This window comes from Garra rufa, chromosome 7, assembly GCF_049309525.1.
Source record: "Garra rufa chromosome 7, GarRuf1.0, whole genome shotgun sequence".
NCBI classification, from domain to species: Eukaryota; Metazoa; Chordata; class Actinopteri; order Cypriniformes; family Cyprinidae; genus Garra; species Garra rufa.
Genome location: NC_133367.1, coordinates 10,255,099 through 10,278,612, shown reverse-complemented (window position 1 = coordinate 10,278,612; position 23,514 = coordinate 10,255,099). Strand labels below are relative to the sequence as shown.

Sequence of the window (23,514 nt, the reverse complement as noted above, 5' to 3'; positions counted from 1 at the left end):
AGTCTACACAACGTCAATATAAAGCGATACACAATAAATAAAAAATATAGCTCTAAGTCACTTATCATTTATTTTTTATTATTATTTTATTATTATTATTCTATTATTAACTGGTTAGGGCTATATTTTTTCACGCCTGACGATTAGCTACCAATTAAGTTTTGACTTTATGATTGCATTTACACCCCTGTGTGACGATAAACGAAAATGTTTTTATTTATAAATGAAACTATAGTCTACATGAATGATTCATTCCTCAGTGAAACACTATACTATTATATAGTCTAGTCTATATAGACGAAACAAAATAAAATATATGTTCAATTCAATTAACTTTAAAACTACAGTAAAAATCAGTCATAGCCTAATAGCCGTTTATAAACGAAAATTAAAATATATACAATAATAATAGGCTAATCATAATAGAAATTACTACTACTAGCCTACAACTGCTAATAATAATAATTCGAAAAAAAGATGATCAGTTAATAGAAGGAATGTCATGTAGGCGTATTCTGTGTGACGATAAATGATTTCCAAATGAAACTACTTGAATAATTCACTGTTCAGTGAAACACTATATTTGTCTATTAATTAGACTAAATAAATTAAGCTACAATAGATGGTAAATTCAACCTTTAAACTGCATTCCAGTGCAAACCCCAGTCATAGAACCTTACAGTATTAGGCTACATAAAAAAAAATAAGTAAAGAGATCGAAATAAAAGGAAAAATAACGAATATAAACGAATAATACAAATATTACGGAAAAAATAGGATCAGTTAATGGACAAGATTGTGGGATGCATAAAATATTTCTTGTAGGGCCATTTTATTTGATGCACTTTATTTATTCATGATAAACTTTTGAATGCTCTCTACGTCGCGCACAGACAGCATCGCCTATTGTTAATATAATAATTTAATATTGTATTAATTTCTAGAATAATTGATACAATCATTTAACTCAAAATAAAACATTAATAAACCTATCTAATCGGGGGTACTATGGTCACGCAGGTTTGTTTATGTACTTAACTCTGGGCCTCGAGAAATGCATGTCGTTCCCTCATCGTTGCATCTATAGTCTCACGACATAAGGATGTCGTTCCCACGTAATATCAAAGAGTATAGAAGTAGCCTACTGTAGAAGCACCGGGTTGAGGCGATTTGGACTACAAACCGGTTCTATTTGTAATTCACTGACCCATTCATAAAAACAGCTCTTCCTTCCAGATTGAATCAGCCGTGTTTAATACCTCCATTGAATTAATGACTTACGACTCACTCATTAAAACAGGAGCATGCTGTCATCTATTGGCAATTTAGTTTCACATTCAAAAGTGTCATTGTATTTTTTTCTTCTGTAATTTCATGTTTCTGTTCTAATTTCTTTTTTATTATTATTATTCATCTCATAATATTATTTATACACTGTAAGTGCAGTGTAAATCTGCAGGAGCTCCGTGTAAAATATGCTATAAAACACCCTGCTTGTTTATTTCTAAGGAAGAGAATTAGATGCAATGTTTATTTTAGCGGCACAAACGGGCACAAATCGAGCACAAACGAATGGCACCTTTTGGCTAGATTTAGACGATATGGGGTGGAGAGTTACGTAAAAGTCCCAAACAAGTATTTCCCCCATTATATTTAAGAAGGGCTCGGAGATACCAGGTTTGTTTTAACGGCACAAACGGGCACAAATCGAGCACAAACGAACGGCACCGGTTTGGAAAGATTTGGACGACATGGGGTGGAGAGTGACGTCACTGCCCCGAATTGTTTTTGTTATTTTTAAGAAATGGAAATATATTTGACGTTCATTTCAACGGCACAAATCGGCACAAATCGAGCACAAACGAATGACACCAGTTTTGTGTGATTTAGAGGAACTGGGGTGGAGAGTGACGTCACAGCCCCGAAAATATTTTGGTTATATCTAGGGAAGGAAAACAGATACAGTGTTTATTTTAACGGCACAAACGGGCACAAATCGAGCACAAACGAACTGCGCCGGTTTGGAGCGATTTGGACAACATGGGGTGGAAAGTGACGTCATACGGTCAAAAAAATAATGTTTAATATCTTAAACAACAAACCAGCACAAACGTTCGTTTTTGCGGCACAAATCAGCACAAACGTAGCACTAACGAATGGCATAGTTTTGGTCATTATTTCTTTTTATGGGGTGCCAACTTCACGGAGGTGAAACATTGTCCAGATTATTGTATAGCTAAAAACTAAAATAAATTACCCATTAATTTATGTACCATTATTTGATCAGGTCTCACCTCAGTGTCTTGAGTTGACAGTTTGGATCCTGTAGTAAATGATTGAGCTCCTTCACTCCTGATTGTCCAGGATAATTTCCTGTGAGATCCAGCTCTATCAGGTGTGAAGGGTTTGATCTCAGAGCTGAAGCCAGAGCTTTATAACCATCTTCAGTGATACTGCAGTTTGAAAGCCTAGAACCAGAATGAAAATGTCACATTCAGATGATTAATCAGTTACCCCTTCAGTCGAATCACTTCGACGTTACATTGGGAATCGCCTGAGAGACCGATCATCTCTGAGCCTTATATACAAAAAGGCCAATTGCAAATTGGCGAGTGGACGTGCGCGCCGCATCACTCAAACAGACTTTCGCTTTCAGAGCCTTCATGCTCAAGCCTTTCTACTTCTCTAAGAAAAAAACTTCACGTTCCTGCTGCTGCTCTTCCCTGCTGGTGTGCGCCAATCGAATAAGAGACAATCTACTGAAAGAGTGAATTTCTCGGCGCCGCCAGCGGGGTCCCACGGGCGGCCATTTTCACGGCCACAAAAAGCCTTCCTGCTCTCCAGCGAGCAAGCCCCATTGAGGGCACAGTGGTGCCGCGGTTTCCTCCCTGGGCAGACCAGGACTAAAAGAGTAATTTCTCACAGCCGTGTAAAGACGTTCTTTTCAGAATGGCTTTCCGGCCGTGCGCTTCTGGGTGCGGCAGTTACCTCACCTCTCTGGATGGACATGAAAGCTACTTCACATGTCTGGGCCCCGAACATGTTGAGGCAGCTTTCATGGATGGTTCATGCGTTCATTGCGAAAGCATGACCATTGGTATGTTGAGGACTCGCCGCTCGCTCGCGGGCAGGCCCCCCTTCGCGCCCCACGGCCGGCGAAGTTTTCCCGCCGCTGTGGCGAGGCACGAGTGGGAATTTCAAGTCACGGTGCCGAACGTTCTGCCGGCCCCAAAAGCCCTGCGGTCTTCCGCCCACCAGCATACCCCCGTCAAGATGCCGAAGCAGTACGCCTCCCCGCCATGCGGGCTGGGCGTCTCCTTTGGCGCTCCACAGGAGGAAGAGATGTCGGTCGCTGCGTCAGAGGGAGAGTTAGGGAGCGAGGGCACTCTTCCGGCGGCGCGGCGCCCCTCCGTGGTTGCTGCCCCGTCGGAGGCAGACTCCGAGCTCTCGGCTATGCTCCTCCGAGCCGCCAGGGGGATCGGTCTGGAGGTTACTCCATCGCCCTTGGCCAATCCTTCTCGGCTGGATGACTGGTTCGCCCACCCCCCCGGTGCCATTCTTCCCAGAGGTGCACGAGGAGCTCGTCCGCCCTTGCGGGCCGCGCCTTTTATGCAGCGGGCCAGGCCGCCTCGGGCCTGCATGCGATGGCAACCCTGCAGGTCTACCAGGCCAAGGGGTTGAAACAGCTGCACGAGGGTGGTCGAATATAAACATAACGAATATAAACGAATAATACAAATATTACGGAAAAAATAGGATCAGTTAATGGACAAGATTGTGGGATGCATAAAATATTTCTTGTAGGGCCATTTTATTTGATGCACTTTATTTATTCATGATAAACTTTTGAATGCTCTCTACGTCGCGCACAGACAGCATCGCCTATTGTTAATATAATAATTTAATATTGTATTAATTTCTAGAATAATTGATACAATCATTTAACTCAAAATAAAACATTAATAAACCTATCTAATCGGGGGTACTATGGTCACGCAGGTTTGTTTATGTACTTAACTCTGGGCCTCGAGAAATGCATGTCGTTCCCTCATCGTTGCATCTATAGTCTCACGACATAAGGATGTCGTTCCCACGTAATATCAAAGAGTATAGAAGTAGCCTACTGTAGAAGCACCGGGTTGAGGCGATTTGGACTACAAACCGGTTCTATTTGTAATTCACTGACCCATTCATAAAAACAGCTCTTCCTTCCAGATTGAATCAGCCGTGTTTAATACCTCCATTGAATTAATGACTTACGACTCACTCATTAAAACAGGAGCATGCTGTCATCTATTGGCAATTTAGTTTCACATTCAAAAGTGTCATTGTATTTTTTTCTTCTGTAATTTCATGTTTCTGTTCTAATTTCTTTTTTATTATTATTATTCATCTCATAATATTATTTATACACTGTAAGTGCAGTGTAAATCTGCAGGAGCTCCGTGTAAAATATGCTATAAAACACCCTGCTTGTTTATTTCTAAGGAAGAGAATTAGATGCAATGTTTATTTTAGCGGCACAAACGGGCACAAATCGAGCACAAACGAATGGCACCTTTTGGCTAGATTTAGACGATATGGGGTGGAGAGTTACGTAAAAGTCCCAAACAAGTATTTCCCCCATTATATTTAAGAAGGGCTCGGAGATACCAGGTTTGTTTTAACGGCACAAACGGGCACAAATCGAGCACAAACGAACGGCACCGGTTTGGAAAGATTTGGACGACATGGGGTGGAGAGTGACGTCACTGCCCCGAATTGTTTTTGTTATTTTTAAGAAATGGAAATATATTTGACGTTCATTTCAACGGCACAAATCGGCACAAATCGAGCACAAACGAATGACACCAGTTTTGTGTGATTTAGAGGAACTGGGGTGGAGAGTGACGTCACAGCCCCGAAAATATTTTGGTTATATCTAGGGAAGGAAAACAGATACAGTGTTTATTTTAACGGCACAAACGGGCACAAATCGAGCACAAACGAACTGCGCCGGTTTGGAGCGATTTGGACAACATGGGGTGGAAAGTGACGTCATACGGTCAAAAAAATAATGTTTAATATCTTAAACAACAAACCAGCACAAACGTTCGTTTTTGCGGCACAAATCAGCACAAACGTAGCACTAACGAATGGCATAGTTTTGGTCATTATTTCTTTTTATGGGGTGCCAACTTCACGGAGGTGAAACATTGTCCAGATTATTGTATAGCTAAAAACTAAAATAAATTACCCATTAATTTATGTACCATTATTTGATCAGGTCTCACCTCAGTGTCTTGAGTTGACAGTTTGGATCCTGTAGTAAATGATTGAGCTCCTTCACTCCTGATTGTCCAGGATAATTTCCTGTGAGATCCAGCTCTATCAGGTGTGAAGGGTTTGATCTCAGAGCTGAAGCCAGAGCTTTATAACCATCTTCAGTGATACTGCAGTTTGAAAGCCTAGAACCAGAATGAAAATGTCACATTCAGATGATTAATCAGTTACCCCTTCAGTCGAATCACTTCGACGTTACATTGGGAATCGCCTGAGAGACCGATCATCTCTGAGCCTTATATACAAAAAGGCCAATTGCAAATTGGCGAGTGGACGTGCGCGCCGCATCACTCAAACAGACTTTCGCTTTCAGAGCCTTCATGCTCAAGCCTTTCTACTTCTCTAAGAAAAAAACTTCACGTTCCTGCTGCTGCTCTTCCCTGCTGGTGTGCGCCAATCGAATAAGAGACAATCTACTGAAAGAGTGAATTTCTCGGCGCCGCCAGCGGGGTCCCACGGGCGGCCATTTTCACGGCCACAAAAAGCCTTCCTGCTCTCCAGCGAGCAAGCCCCATTGAGGGCACAGTGGTGCCGCGGTTTCCTCCCTGGGCAGACCAGGACTAAAAGAGTAATTTCTCACAGCCGTGTAAAGACGTTCTTTTCAGAATGGCTTTCCGGCCGTGCGCTTCTGGGTGCGGCAGTTACCTCACCTCTCTGGATGGACATGAAAGCTACTTCACATGTCTGGGCCCCGAACATGTTGAGGCAGCTTTCATGGATGGTTCATGCGTTCATTGCGAAAGCATGACCATTGGTATGTTGAGGACTCGCCGCTCGCTCGCGGGCAGGCCCCCCTTCGCGCCCCACGGCCGGCGAAGTTTTCCCGCCGCTGTGGCGAGGCACGAGTGGGAATTTCAAGTCACGGTGCCGAACGTTCTGCCGGCCCCAAAAGCCCTGCGGTCTTCCGCCCACCAGCATACCCCCGTCAAGATGCCGAAGCAGTACGCCTCCCCGCCATGCGGGCTGGGCGTCTCCTTTGGCGCTCCACAGGAGGAAGAGATGTCGGTCGCTGCGTCAGAGGGAGAGTTAGGGAGCGAGGGCACTCTTCCGGCGGCGCGGCGCCCCTCCGTGGTTGCTGCCCCGTCGGAGGCAGACTCCGAGCTCTCGGCTATGCTCCTCCGAGCCGCCAGGGGGATCGGTCTGGAGGTTACTCCATCGCCCTTGGCCAATCCTTCTCGGCTGGATGACTGGTTCGCCCACCCCCCCGGTGCCATTCTTCCCAGAGGTGCACGAGGAGCTCGTCCGCCCTTGCGGGCCGCGCCTTTTATGCAGCGGGCCAGGCCGCCTCGGGCCTGCATGCGATGGCAACCCTGCAGGTCTACCAGGCCAAGGGGTTGAAACAGCTGCACGAGGGTGGTCCCGACCAAGGCGCAATGCAGTCTCAATTTCTCCCCGACGCACACCCCTTCTGCGGTCTGCTCCGGGGGTCGAGCACTTCAGCGTGAGGTGCTTCCATTTGGCCAGTCCCCCTCCTTCCTGCCTTCTTTAGGCCATGGGAGCTCCCCTGTCCCCTCTTCGGCAGACAGGTGTTCGCATCTTCAACGGTCTCTTCGACCGGTGCTTTACCAGCCTGCTCGTGAGTTCCGTTGTGCGAACATAGGGACCTGGTGCTTCGGCACCCCCGCCATCTGGTCCTTCAGGCCAACCGAGGGGATTCGTTTCCTCAGTCGGGAGCCCGACTCGGTCCACAAGACAGCCCGCCTTACTACCAAGAGCGCGCAGTCAGTGCTGTAGTCCCTGAGTGAATCAGGTACAATACAGCGGTCCCTCTCTAAATCCAGAGGCTCCTGGGGCACGTGACAGCTCTAGCCGCTTAAGAGCCGCTAAGCTTGTTTCATGTGAGACCGCTTCAGCACGATCGAGTCCCATGATGGGCATGGCATCTCGGTTCACTCCGGACTGGCGTTTTCCCGCAGTATTGCCGACAAGCCAGCCCGTGGCTTACCACGGGTTGGGTTGCCATGTACGACAGAGGCTTACAACCTCCCCATCTGCTCCCATGGAGTCCAACGTGGCAGATTTTGCTACTTGCCATTCACTGGAAGCAGGGAAACTCAACTGCAGCCTGTCGGCTCTCACGGCAGTCCACCCACCTGCAGAATGGCGACTCCACCCCGTGACGCAGCTAGTTTGGAGTATATCGGTAGGCCAGCCACATCCGCTCGTCTTACGATTCCTCCCATTGCCAGCTGCCTCTTTCAGAGTAACACTGGCACACAGCTGACCTCCGGGGCCCAAGTACGCCCTTCCCCAGCGGGCCTCCTTGCACAGACACTGTGCAAGTCCAGGGAGGACGAGGAGTAAGTCTGTTGGTTGCGCAAAAGGAATGGCCCACCCGGACTTAGGTCTTAGTAACCATTCCCTCGCGGCAGTCCCTCCCTGTATGGGCACGGATTGACACCCTAGACCTTCCGGCCTCCCAGGCCATGATAGAAACTATCTCTCGGTACCTAGCTCCCTTAACTAGGCTGGCTTACGCACTGAGATGAGGTCTATTTGCTGGCATTCCTCTCGCCGAGAGGACCCACAGAGATACACGATTGCAGTAATGCTTCCTTTCCTGCAGGAGAGTTGGAGCGCAGGCTGTCCCCTCGACTCCTCGAATATATGCCGCTGCTTAGCCGCATATCACATGCAGTAGATGGAGCAAAGTAGGTAAGCATCCACTGGTCGTGAGGCTCCACAGAGGTGCCCGTACAGCACCTCATACCCTCTTGGGACCCCCCCGTCGCCCCCAGGGCCGCGAGGCGCTCCATTTTCAGCCACTGGCCTCAGTCGAGCTAGAATTCCTGTCATTTAGACAGCGCTCCTGATTGCCCTGGCTTCCATCAAGAGGGTAGGAGACCGACAAGCTTTCTCTGTAGGGAAGCTTCCCCCATCGCCTTTTCAGGCCGCGGGGCGCTCCTTTGGAGCCTCGGGCCTCAGTCGAGCAAGAATTTCAGTCTTTAAAACAGCGCTCCTGACTGCCCTGGCTTCCATTAAGCAAACTAAGGTTCCCCAGAGGTGCTTAGACCGCATCTCATACGTCTCGGATCTCCCCGTCGCCTTTTCAGGCTGCAGGTCGCTCCGTCGGAGCCATGGGCCTCAGTCGAGTCCTGTCATTAAGACGGCGCTCCTGACTGCCCTGGCTCCTATTAAGAGGGTTGGAGACCTACAAGCTTTCCTTGCCAGCAAAGCGTGTCGAGAAATTCGGGCCCGGCGACTCTCACGTTATCACTGAGACCCCGGCCCGGTTACGTGCCAAGGTTCCCACCACGCCTTTCCGCGACTAGGTGTTGAACCTGCAAGCTCTGCCCTGGAGGAGGCAGACCCAGCCTTGCTATGTTGTGCCGCAAATGAGTAAAAATAGAACAAGCACTCGGCACTCAGGCGCATCTAGCAGCTTTTCTGCTTCGGGGTTCAGCAGAAAGGGAATGCTTCCCCAAACTGAGGTTGGCTAAATGGGTGGTAGATGCCTTCTCCCTGTTATACTCAGGGACAGCCATGATCCTTGGTTCATGGCACCTCACCAGCAGATGTAAAAACCGGAAGCTGCAGGCTGGGCGACACCCTACCTTCGCTTGGTTCTACAACCTTGCGTAGAGGCCGTTCTCCCGTGTCCTACACAAGGACTCACAGGTGAGCGGGAAAACCGGCTGGTGTCGGCTTGCTGCGCCATTCCCACATGGATCCGTGCACTATTTCCCAGAATGTTCCCTCCGGCGAACCCTGTGTACTCCTGCCCCGCAGTCAGGGCTAGGCGCGGAGTAGTCCTGAACTGTGATCCTGCCTGGGTCTCCTTCGCCCCGCAGGTTGTGGCTTAGTTTTTATTTAATCCAGCGGAGGAGACCGCTGTTTCCCTTGTGTATCCCTAAAAACCTTTATGGATATATTGAATTATTCTCATTTCCACATGTAAAAATTTCATGTGCTCCGCCCCCCCAACCCATGCTTCAGTACAACTGGCATCCCTGGAAAGGCCCCCTTACTGGGCCTCAGGGCATTGGGAAGGTTACGTAACACTTCGCCTGCCGGCACGTATACTTGTCAGCACGTGAAGTTGTGCGTAACGCGGTGCCAGGGCCGTGGCCTGTTCCATGGGTCAGTTCCCAATGTAACGTCGAAGTGATTCGACTGAAGGGGTAACGTCTAGGTTACGAAGGTAACCCACATTCCCCGAAGGAGGGAACGGAGACGTTACATTCCCCTGCCACGTCCCTGGCGTCGCGCTGATGCCGGCTTGACCGGATCTTCAGCGAAAGCCTGTTTGAGTGATGCTCCACTTGAGTTGACGTCCACTCGCCAATTTGCAATTGGCCTTTTTGTATATAAAGGCGATTCCCAATGTAACGTCTCCGTTCCCTCCTTCGGGGAACGTGGGTTACCTTCGTAACCTAGACGTTATTCTAGAAATGACCTAAACTATGTAAATCCTTAAACAATTATATTTTATTCCTTATTCAAATGAACTAAAACTTAGTTGTAAAGCCAAATCTGACAAATGAACATTAAATTAAAGTGTTAGATATCAGTTCACTTTAGTATGCCCAGTTTACAGTCACTTTCAAGATTGAACCTTCTGATGCTCCTAATTTGTGAGGTACACTTGTGGTCTTTATGGTCAAAAGTGACTGATTTTACTGAAAATAAAGAAAAGTTACATTTCAGGTGTTCAATGTAATACATTTTTGTTCTGTATAGTACTGTGCAAATGTCTTATGTCACTAGTATTTTCACCAGATAAAAAATGGTTTAAAGTCAGTTATTTCTATCTTTTGCTGTAGTGTGTCAGTAGGAAATATCAGTTTACATTACAGTTAACATTCATGTTGCCATTAATTGTAATAATCCAGTGAGATTTTTGTGTGCACAAAGCAGAGGCGGACAGCAGTGAAGTAAAAGTACTCTGCTATAGAAGTACTTTTCACGTTTCTGTACTTTATTAAAGTGTTTTTCTTTAGAAAACTTTACTTCAAAATATTCCAAAGCATAATATTGTACTATTTGCTGCACTATTTTTCATATTAAATATAATTTAATACTTAATTACATTAGAAATCTATTACTTTCCTACTTTTACTCAAGTAAAAGTAATTTAAATATTTACTTGAGTACAAGTACTACATTTTTAATGTTCTTAAGTATTAAGGGTAAAACTAACAACAACTTTTATTTACGAAATATAGTGCAATAAAAATATGGAGCTATTCACACCAGACGCAATCATTCACAAGGATTTTTTCCGCCCTCGCAAATGTTATCACAAGAACATGATGATGGTTTAAATTAGTTTTTAAGCGAAAAAAACAACAACTTAATAACATTTTCAAATTTAGCTTGATGTTAATTGTGCTTCTATTATATTTTAAGATGTATTATTAATCATTATAGATAGTTTGTGTTTCTGGTGTGGAACCAAACTTTATTTATCTCAGTTTAATGCTGTATATTGAGCAGCAGATGATGTTAAATCCATATACGATAGACATATCTGAGGACAAATGCATTGCCTTAGCAGAAAGTGATCAAATTGAAAGCACCACTCGTTGGAAAGTTGCCTCGCTTTTTCGCATCACACCCAGTATGAAACGGCCGTGACAGAGTGTAAGGTTACCTTTCCTATAGAACAGGTCTATAGCTTATTCCTTTATTAAAATGAGACACTGAAGATGAATAGGGGAAAAAAACAACAACTAATAGTTATCACCTCACTTCACCTCATCAAGTTGATTGAATACATTGATAATTACAAACATTTTTTTTGTATTGCAAGTTTTCTAAAATGTTTAATATTTAATACAATATGGGCTAATTTGAATACATTTCTAGTACAAAAATCTAAGCACTGGATGAAGTCACTGACATATTAGAGTCAAATGTGTCTCATTTTCTCACGCCACATTTAAAAAAAAAAGTTTTTATTTGGGTAATAAATGGTATAAAATTAGCAAAATTATATGAACAAATCCCACTTTAAAAACCATCAGGGTATAGACAGGAATAAAACTGTAAAATCTAGTGTGTGTAAGTGTTCCTGAAGTGGAGATTTATGGCTCAGTGTAGAAGTAAAACTAATTTAGACAAAAAAAGCCTTTAAAAATATGTATTGTAACTGAAATCTATTGACACAAATAAAGTGCTTCAAAATAAAGACTTAAGTGTTATTTGGATGGCTTCTTTCCACTAGCCTGAGAAAACACAAAAATCCCCAAATCTCAAACTTGACAGGTGCACGAAAAAAAAATTGTTTTTGCCTGCAGTGTCTCTCTCCTTGATCACATCAAATAGCCCTATGTTATTTATCTTATTTACACAAAAGTATGTAATTTCTGTCTTTAAATGGCCGTGCATTTACAATTCTCCTCTGTATTATAGATGGAGGAGTTAAGCCTCGATGCACACACACACGACAAACCAAATTAGAAAAAGAGCACCATGGCAGGTGTATATATAAAAAGTATCTCTATGTACAACATTGTTCATTATGTTCATGTTCATGTTCATTATCTAAATCTGGTTTTCACCTTATGTTTTTGTTGAGCTCAATTTTGGTCTATTGTCACACAACTTACCTCAGTATCTCCAAATGACAATTCATATTTCCCAGTCCAGTGCAGAGCAGCTTCACTCCTGAATCCTGCAGATTATTATTGCTCATGTTCATCTCTTTCAGACTGGTATCTGATCCAAGAACTGTAGCCAGAGCTGAACAGCTCTTGTCTGTTAAGCCACAATCATTTAACCTACGACGTAAAATAAATACATAAAATCAGCCCATTTTCTTGTAAAACATCTGCAATCAGAATCGACCATGAAGAATCAAGATATGTTTTTTTTTTATGCTCCTAACATTTTGAAGTTTAATAGTAAATGTTTAGTGTAATAGTTTTTTTTTTATTATTTAATTTGTTTAATAATATTTATTTCTATTAAAAATAGAAAACAAACAGGCAAGGAAATATTTGGTTTAAAAGATGCTCTTGTGTATGTTACTTGTAAATAAAAAGTAATGTTTGTAAGCAATTCATTTTGTTGTTTGAAGGTCTATGGTAACAGCAAACCAGAAATCAGAATATCTGCCGAGGTTTCAAATCATTCATAGTGTTTTAAAGTCTTAGTGTTTGCAACTTACTTGACATAGTTTTTTTTTTTAGCCTAAATTAGATTTACAGGATTTTAGAATTTAGGCTACTTTTAGTAAGACTAGACAAACTATAGCTTATTCCACAGTAGGGATGTTCATTTCGGTTATTTATCGATGCTTGTTAACCGATTATTAACCGTTAACCGACAAGATTATTTTAAATTAGAACTTAATTAAATTAGAAAGGATAAGTGTCTGTGATCACACAGTTAAGCAATGCTAACTTGACAATAAAGACTTTTTATTATCATAATAAAATATGAGTGAGGTTGCCAGGTTCATATAATGCATATTTTGTTGGCATTCAAATACATCTTAAAACACGGAAACATTTGGATTTGTGTTGAATGAGAGACCCAACATTTTCCAACAGTTTTGCTTTAGCCTACATGAATTGGTTTTGGCTTGTAGTTTATTTAGCCTAGCTTATATTTTTCATTCTTATTCTTTTCTGAATACTGTTAAATTGAAAGGATGTGTTGTGGTGTGAGGGGAACAACAATAGCCTACCCATTCTTAAAGTTTTTGTAAGCATTTAGCTTCTGCATTAGGCCTACTTCTGAATGTAATAATAAAATGTGACTTCGAGGCCTACACGATTTATATTTATTTTATCACAAAAATGCTATTTTAAATCAATTTAACCATTCAGAATTTTTTCTTTTTTATATTTTGATAAATTACTGAAACATTGCTAAGTGTATTAAGCGAGTGTAATCTTCAGAAAGGCGCTCTCCACTCCAAAGGAAATTAGACTGCTCCACTCCTGCTCGCAGGGTTCTTACACCTTTTCCAAAGTAAAATTCAAGCACTTTTCAAGCACTTACAAAGTGCATTTTCAAGATTTTCCAGCACTCTGGTAAATTACATGTTCACATACATGAGTTCATTTTAAATCAGATGTTATTGTGCTAATAAAAAACAACTGTATGGATTGCATATAACATTGCCTAATATAAATAGCCAACATACAGTATACTAATTATATAATTAAAAATATTTAATTAATATAATTTACAGAGTATCTGCAGTATTTAAAAAAAAATAATTTAAAGGCTTTTTAAGACCTGCACAAATAAAAGTAATACTGTATGAGTGGAGTAGGGCTGTGGTAACACATTAATGACTGGTATAAAATTACTGTAAAAAATGAGATGCTAACTAAAATTCGTGGAAAAAAAGTGAAAGTTTTTCACAAATACATTTCATCCTAAAATTACTAAAATGTAATCAAAAATAAACTATAAAATTAATAACAAAATTTAACTAGCCCAAATGAAAAAAGACCATCTTTTTTAAGCATAGAAAATCAGATAGGAGTGTAATTGTCAATTAAAAAATATTTTCAATTCACAAATCTCAAGGACTTTTTTTCACTATTTACAGTGTATCTGCAGAATTTTTAAATATAATTTTAAGGCAATTTATGACCCTTTTTAAGAGCTGCACAAGTAAAATGAACACAGTATGAGTGTGGTTGGACAATATACAGTAACATATTAAGCCATAAAATGACATGATTTATAATTCAGATTTTCACAAAAACAAAACATCTTATACAATGGCATTTCAGCCTTTATAACTTCAAAAGGTATAAATCAAGTATATAATACAATATAAAACATAAATATTACCGTCTTAATTGTTTAGGTTTTTAGAAAGCACATACCTTCTTTCACATTTACAACACTAATGTGTTTGCTGCATAAAAACATGGGTCAATATTTGTAATAATCTTGACTAAACAGCTGAAAATTCGCAAATTCATTCTGTCACAAGGTGGCGCTTTAGGCGCGCTGAAATAATACCGTTTTCCTAGTTACGGCTGTACACAAAGCAGTATTGAACATTAAGCATTCTGAGGACAGTCGTTAACTTCAGATACATTCATATAAAGACATTCGTGCCGTGTTTTGACTTTGAAATGTGCAGCGTGCATATATATTCAATGACGTCTTTGCTTTTTGAAGTTTTATCCAGCCCTATCGCGATTCTAGTATTTCTGTTCCCAACTCTTAAACTTATAATTAAGCCTTTTCTTATACTATTTAATATATTTAAAACTTTTTATAGCCTTAATTTTGATACAACTAAATTGAGGTGTTTTAAGGACCCACAGGAGCCCTCTACTTTAAAATAGTCCAGTGAAACATTTTGGTAGCCCGACTAGAAAACACAACAGCCCCGAGACATCGGGCTGGCGATTTTGTGAGCCCCAAATTCTCGTTTTAAACATAATACGTATTTGACGTTTTCAAGCCATCGTGGACTGAGTAATAGGCTTCCGGTATATTTTATCTGCTGCTCTGTTCCATCAGCATAACAAAAAAAAAAACAACTTTTTAATATGAAAGCGAATTAATATGAAATTGATGCAACTGCATATTCAAGCACTTTCAAGCACTTCATCCAAAATCCAAACATTTTTCAAACCTTGAAAACACTACATTAAAATTTATAAATTTTATAATTTAACAAGATTTTCATGATAGTATACACTGTGTGCATAATTATTAGGCACGCTGATATTGTGGTCATATTTTTTTTCCAAGCACATTTGACCAATTCCAAACCAGATCAATCTTAATAACTACTATTCATTTCATATTTAATTATTTATAAGTGAAATATAATTGTCCATGAAGGCTGGAAGTGAGAAACTCCTCATATTCAGATGTGCAGAATTATTAGGCACATTTACTTTTACAGATAAAATGAGCCAAAAAAAGATTTACTTCAGACTGAAAAATCAAAAACTATTAAATGCCCATGAGAAGGATGCAATACTAATGCAACACTGGAATTTGCAAAGTTAAGGCATGACCACCGGACAGAAAAACGCTTGTTGCGTCTGCACTGTGAGAAAAATAGGTGGAGGGGAAAAGATGCATGGTAATTGCAAAGATTTACGATGAATAATTAGTTATGAAACCATCGAACCATTTAGTCTCCAGTGCCACCTTTTTCCAGAACTGCAACCTACCTTGAGTCTCCAGAAGTGCAATGTGTCAGGTTCTCAGAGACTCTGCTTGGGCAAAAAAACCTAAAAAATGACTCAATTAATAAGAATAACATTCTGAAGTGTTGTGAAAAACATGGAGACTGTTTTTTTTTTTTATAGGCTTTATAGACAGATGAGTTGAGAGTGGCTCTTAAAGGACCAGCACCACATCCTCTTGCAGCACCTTTCAAAAATATATTTTCCAGAATCTGGCAGTAAGCTTTAACCCTTGTGCATTCAAAAAAAAAAAAAAAAAAGTTACACATAGGTGCAAAATGGACAAAAAATGCCCATGTTCAAAAACTGCCATAAAAATATGATTTATTAATATTTTTTCCCACTTTCACTGATGTCAATTTTTAACCAGCATCTGTTCTATCCATAGAAACCAAACATTCATTAATTTTCAGAATTTTAACCCTTTAAATTCTGGTTTGTTTACATAATGCCACAGGTGTTTTTTTATAAAAAAAAAAAATGAAAAATAGTAGTTAATTTCCATATATTAAATAAGCAGAATTTATTTTCTTTACTTATTAGCTTCTTGGGTGTGTCAATGAAGAACAGCAACATTAATTTTGAGGCATTTATATTTTTTTATGTAGTGTCAGATTAAAAAAATTAAAAAAACCTAACACTTAGGGCCATAATGGAAAAAAATATCCATGTCAAAGTACTGTCATAGAAATGTTATATATTAATATATTTTTCCACTTTCACTGACTGTTGTTTTTCATCAGCATCTCTTCCATTCATAATTACCAAACATTAATTCATTTTCAGAATTGTAATGCTTTAAAAGCTGGTTTCTTTCCATAATGCTGTCTGTCAGTGGGCAACACTAGCTCCAGAGCTTCCTCTGCTGAGTAACATCTCTTCATCTTGCAAGCAATGAAATGACCAAGCCCTCAAGCACCAAATATGTATAGGTTTTGCCTTGTCTGTCTGGGCTGTGCGAACACTCAAACTTTGTATAAAATCTGCCAGACTAAACAATCAGCGTTTTCTTGTGGTGAAAACAAAAACAATCTGTTCAAGGGCTTCTGAACATCTAAATCAAATTCAAGCTCACATTTTATCATTGTACAATCAAGGAATCAAGGAATAAGATGTGTGTTTGGGTGAAAAAGAAAAGTCTTCAACGCTCAATTAACCTTCTTTGACCTTATTCCTAGTTTTCACATGGCCCTATGACCCTGCCAAGGGTGAGACTCATATATGGCGTGGGATTTTTGATTGCCAGTACAATATCATTTCTTTCAAACATATTACACCCATAAAAATTTTAGTAAACACATGCAAGCCACACTCTGACATCCTTACCAACATACCCACACAATTTTAGCTGCATTATTTTTCCAATTGACTCTATAATAGGCTATAATATGCATAAGCAGAAAACACAAAAAAGTGAGTATTTCTTTCATATGCCAAATTTGAAAAAAAAAAATGGCACGATCTAGTAAAAAATTTAAGCCTTTCCGATGGAATGAATTCCTATTAGCAAATGTTGCATAATTTTATAGTCATATGGCCCTGGGTTAAAAAAATGCAGTTTTAATGGGTTTCAATGTGGACATTTTTGTCCTTAAGGTCCTGAGTGTGAATATTTTTTGAACGGAGGGTAAAATCGATTTTTTGAAGGAAATGAGGGTGAAATATTAAAATTTCAATAAAAATACACACCACAAACTGAAATGGACAAAAATGTCCATAAGGTCGCACAAGGGTTAAGAGTTCATTTTGGTCCATCTCTGCAAGACAGGCATTCCAGGACAGGAGATGGACTAAAACTGAAGTCCCAAAACTTACTGCCAAATTCTGGAGGATAAACTCAAATGAGAAAGTCTCTGAGAAGCTAACACATTGCACTTCTAAAGACTCCAGGTAGGTTGCAGTTCTGGAAAATGGTGGCACTGGAGACTAAATGGCTCCCGATGGTTTCATATCTAATTCTTAACATTAATTCTTACATTTTTTGCAATTAACATGCAACTTTTTTTTTCTGCCTAATAATTATGCACACAGTGTATATTTCTCTAATTTTCCACGCATTTTCCAGGACTAAAGAAAATCAGTAATTTTATAATTTTAACAGAATAATTTTTCAGGTTTTCCAGGTTGCATGGGAGCCCTAGATAAAAGATGAAAGCAAAAAATGATTAACTTACAGAGCTCTTTTGGAGGTTTTGATGACTGCTGATAATCTAATGAGACACTCGTCTGATTTCTTGAATTTCTGAAGCTCAAACTCCTCCAGATCCTCCTCTGATGTCAACAACACAAAGACCAAAGCAGACCACTGGGCAGGTGAAAGATCAGCAGATGAGAGACTTCCTTTGCTAAGGTGGGTCTGAATGTCTTTCACCAGAGTTTGGTCGTTCAATTCATTCAGACAGTAGAACAGATTGATGGATCTCTCTGGAGACAGATTAGCTTCAAATTTCTGCTTGATGTACTGAACTATTTCCTTTTTGCTCTTGTCATTGTCATTTTGCTGTGTCAACAGACCCTGTAAGAGTCGCCGATTGGACTGGAGTGACAAACCAAGGAGGAATCGAAGAAAAAGATCCAGATGTCCATTATCACTCTCTAGTGCCTTGTCCACTGCAGTCTTGAGCAAATCAATCATGGTTTCACTTTTGAAAAGAAATATACTTTTCTTTTTTATGTTTAAATGTGCATAAAGAGCTGCAATAAACTCTTGAATGCTCAAGTGAACAAAGCAGTACATGGTACCAAGAACAATCCCAGTTTCCTCCTTAAAGATCTGGGTACACATGCCTGAATACACTGATGCCTTATAGACGTCAATACCACAGGCTTCCAGATCTGTTTCATAGAAGATCACATTGTTCCTTTCCAGCTGATGAAATGCTAGTTTCCCCAGTGAAAAGATGGCATCTTTATCCCAGGAAACATCTGGTGTATATTCTCCATCATACTTTCGTCTGCTCTGCTGGACCTGAAATCTGAGAAAGTGTGTGTACATTTGTGTCAGAGTCTTGGGAGTGTCTTCAGTATTTGACTCCTGCAGTGTTTTGGAGGCATCATCAGCCTGATTGTATTTCAGATCATTATTTCTTTTCTCCTCCAAAATGTTCTGGAGAACAGTGGCTGAAATCCAGCAGAAGACTGGGATGTGGCACATGATAAAGAGACTCTTTGATTGTTTAACATGATCAATGATTTCTCTGGCCAGATTCTCATCTGTGACTCTTTTTCTGAAGTACTCCTCCTTTTGTGCATCATTGAATCCTCGTATCTCTGTCAGCCGGTCGATACAGTCAGGAGGAATCTTACTGGCAGCTGCTGGTCTGGTGGTGATCCAGATGAGAGCAGAAGGAAGCAGATTTCCCTTGATGAGGTTTGTCAGGAGAACATCCAGAGAGACTGGTGATGAAACATCAGAACATGTCTCATTATCCTTAAAGTTTACAGGAAGTCGACATTCATCCAGTCCATCAAGAATGAACAGTACTTTTTGGTTCCTTCTTGTAAGGTTCAGATTTTTTGACTCTGGAAAAAACTGAGTTATAAGGTCCATCAAACTTAGTTTTTCTTTCTCCTTTAAGTTAATTTCTCTGAATGGAAGAGGAAATATGAATCTGATATCTTGATTTTCTTTTCCTTCGGCCCAATCCAGAACAAACTTTTGCACAGAGACTGATTTTCCGATGCCAGCAACTCCTTTTGTCAGCACAGATCTGATCTGCTTGTCTTGTTCAGGTGCTTCAAACAAATTTGTGCACTCAACCTGTATTTCTTGTGAGTCATGACGTCTGGAAGCAACTTCAATCTGTCTTACCTCATGTTCAGTATTGACCTGTTCACTACAACCCTGAGTGATATAGAGATCTGTGTAGATGTTATTCAGAAGTGTAGAGTCACCTTGCTTTGCAATTCCTTCAAGCACACACTGATACTTCTTCTTTAAGCTACACTTTAGCTGATGAATGAAGACCAGCTCATCTAAACAGAAACAAAAATACACAATATTTTAATCTCCTACAATTATAAGTGACAGTCTGACAAATTGTCAAGAGTCTCTTACCTTCTAGAGTATCAGCAGCTTCATCTTGCTTCATCTCCCTCAGGAAGTAGAGTGTGAGATCAAGAGCTGCTTCTTTGATACTGCATCTGTTCTCATTAAAGTCCTTCACAAAGTATTGCAAGTCCTCTTTTTGTAATATTTTCTTAAACTTGTCCAGTTCTTTCTTTAGAAATGTGATTATTTTGCTCTCAAGATCCTACAAAGCAAGAAAAAATTAAATGAAAGAAAACAAAATGGATATGGACAAAATTATTGGCACCCTTGGTAAATATGGGCAAAGAAGGCTGTAAAAATAAATCTGCGTTGTTTCTCCTGTTGATCTTTAGTCAAAAAATCTGCAAAATTCTAACATTTCATTAAAAACAAACAATTTTAAGTGGGGGGAATATAATATTATGAAATAAATGGTTTTCTCTAATACACCCTGGCCATAATTATTGGCACCCTTGTATTCAAAACTTTCGGCAACTTCCATTTGCATGAAAAACAGCTCTGATTTTTCCCTCTTCATGCCTGATGAGGTTTGAGAATATATGGCAAGTGATTTTAGACTATTCCTCCATACAGAATTTCTCCAGATCCTTCAAATGTTGGTGCTCAATCTTCTTCAGTTTATCCCACTCATTTTCCATAGGATTCAGGTCGGGGAATTGGGATGGTTATGGCAGAATCTTGATTTTGTGTTCAGTGACCAGTTTTTGTGTTTATTTTGATGTTTGTTTTGAATAAATGTGGTAATGGAAGATCTAACCATGACTCATTATAATAATTCTAACTGAGAAAGTCAGTTTTACCTTTTTTTATCTGTTGGTATTTGATATAAAAATTATGACATGTATCTGAACAAGATGTCTAGGACCTTTGGTGTAAAATAAGGTCCACAAAAAAGAACATCTGGTGATATATTTAAATGGGGACATGGGGCACTTTTTTATCCCTGTGTGCACCAAACCTTTAATGTGTTCTAGCTATAAAAAAAAAAAAAAAAAGGCAATAAAAGCCAGTCCTGGCTGAAGTTCCAGTATGGTAAATTAATATGGTGCTGTTTGTTTTTGCATGAGAGTAGATGATTTGTTTCTTGAACAGTGTCTGAAATGACTTGTGATGGAGGTGCAGTTTTCCTTTATTTTTTATATTTTTTTCTGACACTAAAATTCAACCGATTTCTGCAATTTTCCATCTGTGATCTTTGAAGAGTATTTGGCCACTTAAATTGTTCTCTTTGCTGCACATTAAGACAATATTGACACACATCATGTTTCAAGCTGATTTTTAATATCTCCAGTCCATTAAAACTTCTTAATTATTTCCCTGATGTTGGAAATGAGAATATTTAATGTTTTATGTATTTTCTTAAAGCCGCTTTGTATTGTGTAAAGATCAACAATCTTTTGCTGTACACCAGAAGTATATTCTTTGGTTTTATCCATTGTGATGAATGATTAGGTTGGTTTGGGCTTTGTGTTACTAATATTTATTCATCTGTGCACCAAGACGTCATAACTGGACAACATCATGTTTCCAGTCACCTTGGTGCGCTACGAAATTGGAGATTTCAATGGAAATATATTTAGGAGATAATTTACTTATAAGAATTTCTTAGGGTGCCAATAATTGTGGCCAGGGTGTATTAGAGAAAAAAAAAAAATGTCATAAAGTTATATTCCCCCTCACTGTAAATTGTTTAACTTTAATGAAATGTTTGAATTTTGTAGAATTTTTGACTAAAAGAGCTAAAGGAGAAAAAAAATGCAGATTTTCACAGCCTTCTTTACCCATATTTACCAAGGGTGCCAATAATTTTGTCCATGACTGTAGACATGTTAAAAACTACTATATTTATCTAATAATTAAAAATATTTGTAAAAAAAAAAAAAATCTATTTGAGACAAACATTAATTAGCTGTCAGTATCAATAATACGTTCATATTTCATGGGTTCTTACATTTCTCACATTTCTCTCACACTCTATTCAATAACATATTTGTTTGTCATAATTATCAATTATTTATGAAAATGTGTTTAATTACCTGAAAGATCTGCAGGAAACTGTTTGTAAAGACCTTGTAGTTCCTGTTAGTCTGGAAATCTGGATTTAAGGTTTCATTCTGAAGCCTGCTGCTAAAAATAAATCAAATTACTGCATTTCTGGGGAAAATATGACTAAAATCTCTTGTAAACATTTTTAGCAGAGGAAAAAAAAAAAACAATACTTTGATAAATTTATGAACTATAAAGTTTCATGATAATTACTTCCCGATACACTTTCTGACACAGTCTATGTGTAAAGAAAAATAAGAAACACATCAAATACCGTTTGGTTTGTGATGCTGTTTCTCCACTGAAGTTTGGTATTTCACCACCCTTTGACCAGTCACTCTTCACAGACACAGAGCTGAACACATGTGAGCCTGATCTTACACTAATGACACAGAGAGAAAAGAAACTTTACTACAGGAGTTTCATCTGTGTTTTATATTGGCACTCATTATTTCTAGTCCTTCACAGAAACACTTGCAGAATTTTTAAAATTTGTTTTCAGACTCACACATTTTTAAACAACTTCTGCTTAGTATTTATGATCTAATTGAAGAGAACATTTTCTTTTTTGACCAAAATAGAGAGCAGAAATGTCAGTGCTTCACAGTTCTGTTAGCATACTTCAATTAAAGGGACCACTATTTTAAAAGTTCAACACTTTTTATCGGGTGTAACAAAAACAGTAGCAATGTCATCAAAATAATTACCACATCCATTTGAACCCGAGTCCAAGCTTGAGATGAATGTTTCACAGTGTTTCACAGTTTTTGCAACTCTCCTACCTTTTGTATGGAAGCCCGTTTTCCGAGAAAATATGAAGTAAATCATAGAGACAGAAAAGTCACTGTATAAATGAATTATGAATGACCCACACACACTTCTAATGTGGCCCTCCCATAATATCAGAGGTAGCAAAAACCAACTATTCAAAATCAAATTCATCTACATCATACTTCAAGACCACTGTCATCTAAAACAAATGACAGTGATTTACAGTCAAGTGAGACCTTTTTCATTTGGGACACTACTTTACCATGTCTTGAAAGCTCTACAAGCAAGAGTTCATTTTTAATGAAAGGTTGAAGTACTGGTTCAAGCAGCAGCATTATGGGAGTGAAGGCATCCTGTATAACAATGCCATTCGGTACAATAATGTTTACTTAAGGAAAATAATGTGTTGGACTTGTAGCGGTGCTGCGATACACAGACTGATCCATGTTTGATATCAAAGTACACTTCTTCTGACTTTGTATCTACGGATTAAACATCAGGGCTGTACAGTGCGACATATGTGTTGAATATGCTACGAAAAAAATTAGTCTGTGTGATGAATAAATATACCACGATAGCATGCGTGCATGTGTTTGAGCCTGTGCACAAACCTGTTGTCCAACAAAGTGAACTTTTAATGACGCTTTTGCTACAAATTCATTTCATAACATCACTCAAGTGTTTGAAATGACTTCCTTTTGAGATCTAATGTGGTTTGTGTCACAGAATGAGGTAAAAGCAATATTTTATAGTATTCTATACAGTGAAAAAGATTAGCATTGCATTATAAATATACTTTATTGGTCACTTTATTTTAAGGTCCAGTTCTCTATATTAATTAACTGTTAACTATGATTCTTGCCTTTAACTCCTAATTACTGCTTAGTAAGGTAGTTTATGTGTTGAGTAGGATTAGGGATGTAGAACATTAGTTTAGCAGAATATGTGTGTCACGGTCCGATTGGAAAGATGAGGTGAGGACTCAAATGCAGTAAGTAGGCTCTTTATTTAGAAAAACAAAACAACAAAAACCAACCCAAGGGGGAAAACAAACAGGCTGGCCAGGATGGAGCTCAGCAAGAACACGCTGAAAACTAACATTGAAAACAACTACTCACATCAAACGTATAACAATTCAGCAAAGAACAGCAAACACAGGAAGACTAAATAGAACAGGTAATGATGAGCGAGACACAGGAGGAA

The 23,514-nt window shown here is 39.5% G+C and overlaps 1 protein-coding gene across 1 annotated transcript in view; it reads right to left on the bottom strand.

Annotated features, from left to right (window-relative positions):
- Nucleotides 1-22,510, bottom strand: part of LOC141337910 (NLR family CARD domain-containing protein 3-like) — a 31,625-nt gene extending 9,115 nt beyond the window's left edge. The window contains exons 1-8 of the mRNA XM_073843486.1: nt 22,494-22,510; nt 21,815-21,922; nt 21,531-21,615; nt 19,501-19,696; nt 17,618-19,418; nt 11,874-12,044; nt 5,274-5,447; nt 2,295-2,468 (exon numbers count right to left, since the gene is read on the bottom strand). Coding sequence (XP_073699587.1) covers nt 2,295-2,468; nt 5,274-5,447; nt 11,874-12,044; nt 17,618-19,418; nt 19,501-19,696; nt 21,531-21,615; nt 21,815-21,922; nt 22,494-22,510 — 2,726 coding nt within the window. The remainder of the gene's footprint in view (nt 1-2,294; nt 2,469-5,273; nt 5,448-11,873; nt 12,045-17,617; nt 19,419-19,500; nt 19,697-21,530; nt 21,616-21,814; nt 21,923-22,493) is intronic.
- Between the last annotated feature and the right edge of the window lie 1,004 nt (nt 22,511-23,514).